At 44.2% G+C, this 7,446-nt stretch overlaps 1 protein-coding gene across 1 annotated transcript; it reads right to left on the bottom strand.

Moving 5' to 3' along the window:
* Positions 1–1,918: 1,918 nt before the first annotated feature.
* On the bottom strand, positions 1,919–2,426 carry LOC118710005 (cytochrome c oxidase subunit 5A, mitochondrial). The gene has a single exon (XM_036422474.2). The coding sequence runs from the start codon at positions 2,394–2,396 to the stop codon at positions 1,938–1,940; it is 459 nt and encodes a 152-aa protein (XP_036278367.1). The 5' UTR covers positions 2,397–2,426; the 3' UTR covers positions 1,919–1,937.
* Between the last annotated feature and the right edge of the window lie 5,020 nt (positions 2,427–7,446).

A 7,446-nucleotide genomic window follows, 5' to 3' on the forward strand; every position in this document is an offset into this window, starting at 1 on the left:
TGTTGTTCAGATGAATTTTCAAAGCAATATATTAAATATACATGATATACTAAAATGGTTTGCCCTAGAGTCGACTAACATAACTTGATGGGTTTTTCTGAAATGGCTCTGACAGAAATGTGACTGAGCTTGTAATCAGTCTGGAAACACGTTGGGTGTCCTGGAATCTGATACAGCATGTTGCTTGTCCCTTAATATCCAGCTCATCGTTTCTTGGTTATGGTGATTAGTCATTTCCCTTTGCAATGGAGAGGAAGGCAATAAACTTTGAAAATGAGGAAACAGAGATTTTTTAACATGAGGCCTTTGGCTATTGAAGCGTCGTCAGAGGAAAGCTAACTGGGGATTCAAACGGCCACAGTCCCAAAGGTGACACGTGGTCATTTTGGGACACATTGGACTGTCCAGGGAATGCTGGGTCTGCTATGCTCCCAAGGCTTAGAGGTGAATGGAACCACTGCTGCTAGTCAAGTGGCCAGATCTCAAATGAATAGGCTTAGCCCGGCCAGTGCAAGCGCAGTGGGTCTGACAAGCTTTTCTTGTTCTCTTTGCCCTGCTCCACCTCATACCACCACTGAGGAAAAGCTCTCCAGGCCCAAGAGTTCGTCAAAGTCATCGTGATACTTTTCTAGATGCTCCAGGAGAGTGCCCTGTACAAAGGAGGCCCCCTTAAGTATTGACTGAAAAGAGGAAACAAGAAAAACCAATTTTCTTCTCTTATTTCTTCACTTATCGGGTCTAGTAATAATTAATGTCGTTTTTAAACATTCATTTAAAATCTTGCTTGGCATTGACTTGTATTGACATAACCTTCAAACATGTGGTATCTACAGAACGTGTGAAGTGCAATTAACAAGTTTTGCTTGAAAAAGTTTGGTTTTTGTTCCAAAACTAGGGCTAAGAAGATGGCGGATGAAGAGCATATTCGGCACTGCATGCTTTACGAGTTCCAATTAGGAAGAAAAGCAAGTGAGGCTGCAAAAAACATCTGTAGTGCTCTTGGTCAAGATGCAGTTAGCGCCAGAAAATGCCAGCGTTGGTTTGAGAAATTTCGCGAGGGAAATTTTTTGTTAGATGACAAGAGTGGTCGAGGCTGTGTGTCCAATTTTGATCAAGAAGCTCTTCAAGCTCTTTTGGTGCAAAATCCTCAAATTACCCAACAAGAGCTTGCGACAACTTTAAATTGTTCACAAAAAACAATTTCCAATCAATTGTGTGCACTTGGCAAAGTCCAAAAATTTGGAAAATGGGTTCCTCATGAGTTGACCGACAACAACCGTAATCAAAGAGTCACAATTTGCAGTTCGCTCCTCTCTCGTCAAAACCGTTTGCCGTTTTTAGAGAAATTGTTACCGGAGATGAAAAATGGGTGCTGTATGTTAATTTGAAAAGGCGGCTCAATGGTTGAACAAAAATGAGGCTCCGCAGCCCACGCCAAAACCTGACTTGCATGCGAAAAAAGTGATGTTGTGTGTTTGGTGGAATTTTAAAGGAATTCTTTATTATGAACTTTTACCATCTAACCAAACCATTACAAGTGCAGTGTAGAGTGCCCAATTGGAAAGGTTAGCCCAAGCTTTAAGAGAAAAAGAACCCGTGCTGATTAATCGGAAGGGCGTAATTCTTCACCACGATAACGCACGACTGCATACTGCAAGAATCACTGCTGAAAAACTGCGCCAGTTGGAATGGGAAGTTCTCCCTCAACCTGCATATTCTCCTGATATTGCCCCTTCCGATTACCATTTGTTTCGTTCTTTGCAAAACTTTCTTCTTGGAAAAAAATTTAATAATGAAGAATGCCTCAAAAATGCATTGACCGAATTTTTTGCATCAAAATCACAAGAATTTTACAACAGAGGGATTAAAATGCTTCCTGAGTGTTGGGCACAAGTAGTAGAAAACAACGGCAACTATATGAAGCCTCTCAATGGGGTTTATACTTTGTCAAGGCCCAGTTCCTCTGGAGTGGAGATTCCCAGTTCATTTAAAGTTGGTCTAAGTTCCTGGATGACATAAGGGTAGATTTCCTTATGCGGTCCTGCTTTGTCCTTAACAACCTCTAGGATGCGAACAGCACTAGCAAAATCATTTAACCGTCTGCATGCCCGCAAAGCAGCATCAATGATTTTGGGTTCTGGAACCAGATCATAGCCAACAAGCGTGTTCATCCCTTTACGCAATTCCCAGGCATCAATATCTGGCTTGTTGAAGTATGTCACCCAGCGAGCATCAAATTCCTCATCTGTCTCATGTGACCCATGGGAGTAGCAGCGAATTGACTGGATACCCGCGGCGGGGCCGGGGACCGGTGCGGGGTGCAGGAGGCCTCGAGAGCTGGCTCGGGAGGCTGCGGCCGCTGCTACAGCGCAGCGGCGGAAAGCGGTGCCCAGCATAACGGCGATGGCGGCGCGGAGGTCAAAGCTCTTGTTGATTAAATTTTGTTGTATTGTTTAAATAAATTCGATTTAAAAAAGGTATTAGAAAACGACATTAATTATTACTAGACCTAATAGTTTATTGAAGTTTCACTTCTGAATTAAAATTCTTCACTTTGATCTAGGCTCAAAGATACCTGGACACTTCACCTTGTTTTTGTTTGGTATCGTTTAGATGTCTGACTCCTGTGCTAAGTAAGGAACTATCAGAAATAGATTTCCTTGCTAAGGGATAATCAGGAATATCCATATCAACTTTCAAATTCCCCTTGTCAGCACACTGAATGGAGTGATGTTTGTGTGTGTCTGCTGTTGTGTTGAAGCTTCAAAACTGTAAGAACTGTGAGTTGGTGATCAATCAAATGTTTCTTAAAAAAAAAAAAAAAAAATCCCAGCTTCCTAAATCTTAATCTCAGCTTCCTCATCTGGCTTTACTGTCTGTCTTCCCCTCACTAATTTCCCAGCTGCTCTGTAGTTCAGCCTTTTATCTGGCTGAAATTCTTTACTTATAGGTTGACAATTCTTGGTGCCCTCGGGGCAACCAAATATATCTCCCATATAACAGGAATACACTTCCTCTTTGCTGCAGGCTGTGTGGCTGGAGAAGGATTCTGAAGATAGGAGGGGATCCTTTTGTTTTGGTTATTCAACGCTACATATTGTGTCTGGATTCTTCATGGGAGACAGGTTTCCTTCCTCCTCATCAGCCCCACTGGCCACACAGGAAGAGGTGTACTGGGCATACTGGGGAGAAATTACTGAACACAAAGATGTCTTTCAAATTTCATTCAAGTCCAACATTCCAGGGCAGTGACTCAGCTAAGCCATCCCACTCATGAAGGAGAAGAGACACAAGGTAGAAAGACTGCTCCTGAGACCCCTAGGGCCCGAGTAATCCTTGAGGTTCCATTCGGACTGCATTTTTGACTCATCTGATTTTCCGTTCACAGGCAAGCAAAGGCAAACAAATCTGCCGACTCCTACCGCCAGCCCACTGAGAGAGGCGCAGGCGTTCTCGGGAGCTTTATTTTTGCCTATTGTGCTCTTGGCAGAATATCCTTTATGCAGATGCACTTCTTTGTGCCTAATCTAGTTTGCATGTCAGTCATTATGGAATACGGAAACCAAGCCCAGGACCTGACGTGGAACCCTTAGCTGGGTGAAAAGAGCTGTGCCCATATCATCCTGAGCCCTCAAATCCCACCTCTCATTTCTGTGAACACCATTCCCACCCAGACAGAGGAGTTGCAGTGAGTGAGGCATTCTGCCTGGTAACCAGGTAGAGAGGGAATTCTCTCTTCAAGGGAACAGAATGAGAGAACACTTGTGGATCCTTACTTCAGGTGTCCAGTCCTATTCACCTTACTGAGCCCCGCACCTACATACCCCTACCCCTATGCCTGCCCTTCACTCTCCATCTCTCACTCTCTCTCTCTTTTTTTTTTTTTTTTTTTTAATATATTTTATTGATTTTTTTACAGAGAAGAAAGGAGAGGAATAGAGAGCTGGAAACATCGAGGAGAGACATCGATCAGCTGCCTCCTGCCCACCCCCCACTGGGGATGTGCCCACAACCAAGGTACATTCCCTTGACCGGAATCGAACCTGGGACCCTTCAGTCCGCAGGCCGACGCTCTATCCACTGAGCCAAACCGGCTTCGGCTCATTCTCCATCTCAATGCCCTCATCTGGCTTTGTCTTTACTGTCTTCCCTCCCCTGCCCCCTCCCCAACCCACCCGCTCCCACCCAGAACATCAGCCCCCAAGTACAGGATTGACCTGGTCCTTTACAGAAAATGTTTGCAGACCTCTGTTGTGGACAATAGTTTCAAGCTCACCTGGCTGGTAGAATCCAGAGCCAGGATTTGAAGCCACGCTGGCCCCTGGAAGCCCGCGCCCTGCCTCCTGCGCAGCAGCGGAGAGGGTGAAGTGGGCGTGGCTCTTTTCTTTTGCTCAGTTCATGCTCTGTGCTGTGGGCAGCTGTCGTGGGGAAATGCCGAGTCATAAATAATTCTTACATTAATGCCAAGGCAGCCGGAAGGGAAATGTCAGGAGGAAATGGTATTTCAAATGAGTACACACTTCGTAATTCAGCCAAATTTTAGACTATTTCCTACAGTAATCTTCCCTTCGAGTTACGGTGGAATGTTAAATGGGGAGAAGCTTATCTTCATGTGGACATTTGGCTCAGATATGCACATGATGTAAAGATGAAGGCATTCTCCCGCCCTTTGGAATGGGCTAAATGGACCAGAGCAAAGAGAGGAACAATCGGTCCTATTTACCAAAAATGACCCCTGTATCGTTAAATCACCCGATCTAATTACAGTACTGCAACAGTCTCTGTTCACGCTCATAATTGAGAGGCTCCAAGGAGCTTCCATTCCCACCAAACAGAATGGTTCACTCGTGTGATGTTATCCTTTCAAAAATGTGTCACACAAGCCTGCCCTCCCTCGCTGTCAGCTTCACTGCTGTGAACCCCCTCTTCCGGGCAGCGCCCTGAGAATCTGAGGGTGCAAATGCTGGTGCCACAGGCCCAGGCTGGTGGCTTAAAAGCGAAGCAGGTCAGGTGGAGACAGCTGCCCCTCCCCACCAGCACAGTGCGGCCATGAGGAAGCAGGCCAGCTGTTCCCAGATCTGCTTTTTCATGAGAAGCAGGAAATCCAGATTCGATCTAAAATTTCCTGATTTCTAATTCTTGGCAATGAATAATAATGATAATTTAAAAACCTATGCCAAGCTTTTCTTTCTTCTTTGTCTATGGGCTAGGAGCAGCCACGGGCTCCCAGTGTATGACTCCTTGCCCTGGGCAGACTACATTGCCAAGTTAAAGGTCAAAGCGGGTCTGATTTTATTTGTGCTCATCATTGCACGTTTCAAACACTCGAGGGAACGTGTGTGGTCTGCACATGTGCATTTTTGTGGCTATATCTGACCCACCCAGTCTCATGCTCAATTTCTCCCTTCCTTTTATTTCTGGATACTGAAATTCTTGGGGTTCTCTGAACCACGGCTGTTGGAAATGTCAACCGCTGAACCACATGTTCCCAAGGAAGGAGTCAGGCTGGGTTAGGCCTACAGGAGGGATGGCACTAGATTTTTCTGACATTGTTTTCTAACCTTGGAGTGAGGCTTCCCACCTCTGTCCCTCTTCACTTAGGAGTTGCCAAGGAACCAAAGGATACTAGAAGCTTTGCCATCTCTCTGTTCTTTTTTCTTCAAATCTTTCATCTACTAAATGTCTCTACAGAACTCCTAAATCTCCATTTGTTTTTCTCATGTACTCATTTATTCATTCCCTTGATGAACATTTATTAAGCAAATGAAAGCCTTAGTATTCAACATATTGACACTACCATTATTTTTTTCAAGAGATTATTCTAGTTTTTTAAAATATATATATATATTTTATTGATTTTTTACAAAGAGGAAGGAAGAGGGATAGAGAGCTAGCAACGTCGATGAGAAAGAAACATCAACCAGCTGCCTCTTGCACACTCCCTACCGGGGATCTGCCCTCAGCCAAGGTACATGCCCTTGATCAGAATCGAACCCGGGACCTTTCAGTCCGCAGGCCGACGCTCTATCCATTGAGCCAAACCAGTTTCGGCGAGATTATTCTAGTTTTTAATTCAATTTCGAAGTCTTTTTTTTTTTTTCCAATGAAAAACAACTACCCGTGTTTCCCCAAAAATAAGACATCCTCCGAAAATAAGACCTAGCACATGGAAAGATAAGACATCCCCTGAAAATAAGACCTAGCGCAACTTTGGGAGAAAAATTTAATATAAGACACTGTCTTATTTTTGGGGAAACAGGGTATATATATATATTTTTTTAATTGATTCAGGTATTACATATGTGTCCTTATTGTCCTATTATCCCCCTACGATCCCCCCCTCCCAACTCATACCCTCACACCCTGTTGTCTGTGTCCATTGGTTAGGCTTATATGCATGTGTACAAGTCCTTTGGTTGATCTCTCAAGAATAACTATATTTGCCAATCAGAATTACCAGCAAAAGAAGGCATCTTCAATCCAAACTCTACTGGATTTATTTTTAGGACACCCCAATGAAGAAAAGTGTCCTCATTCGGCAACATTTGGAAAACAGCTTTTACCAGTATATGAAATGTTTGGTTTCACATTTAACTTCATTGTTTATAAATGCATCAACCAGTATTTTATTTTGTTAGCCAAATAAATGTCTACAAATTCACTGTTTGAGTGGGCTTCAGGATTAGGATGGATAAAGGTTTGTCTTCCGCCTGCTCCACTGGTGACTATGATTCAGAAACCAAGTAGGTCTGGAATCAGGACTCACTTGTCTTCTAGCACCTGACCCAACCAGAAAAATGGAGATGTGTCAATGAGCTGGGGAGGAAAGGGCCTTGTGTAAGATTAAAGAAGAGTCTAACTATGTTGCATGTTGAGTTCAAGTATCTCCAGGTTTGGGCATGGCTTACACAGCAGAGCCCAAAGGGGAGAACTTGCTCCCTGTGAGAGGAACAAGATGGGACCACTGACCAGGATCATCACAACCCCAGTCACTGGCCTGGACACCAGGGCAGTGCTGGAATCTGCACACCAAAGACCATACTGAGACACATCTATGGTCCTCAGGACACCAGAGGAAAAAGGAGCCAGGAGATAGCCCCTGAGGCCCTGCAGTGGTATAGGTGGGGAAGGGAAACTGAGATATTGAAATGCTGAATTAACAATTACTATGACCAAATTTGTACCTAGGGACTCCTGAAGCTATCTTCTCTCGAGCCACATGCAGCTCTTTGGCCTCTTGAGTGTGGCTCTTCCACAAAACACCACGGCCTGGGCGGGTCTATTTTGAAGAAGTGGCTTAGAAGAAGTTTAAGTTTAAAAAATGTGGGTCTCAAAAGAAATTTCAGTGGTTGTACTGTTGATATTTGGCTCTGTTGACTAATGACTTTGCCGACCACCTCCCTAAGGCACTCTGCTTTGTGATTCTGAGTAAGGTTGGGGCTCTGC

Source organism: Pipistrellus kuhlii, unplaced genomic scaffold (genome assembly GCF_014108245.1).
Source record: "Pipistrellus kuhlii isolate mPipKuh1 unplaced genomic scaffold, mPipKuh1.p scaffold_m20_p_7, whole genome shotgun sequence".
Taxonomy (NCBI): domain Eukaryota; kingdom Metazoa; phylum Chordata; class Mammalia; order Chiroptera; family Vespertilionidae; genus Pipistrellus; species Pipistrellus kuhlii.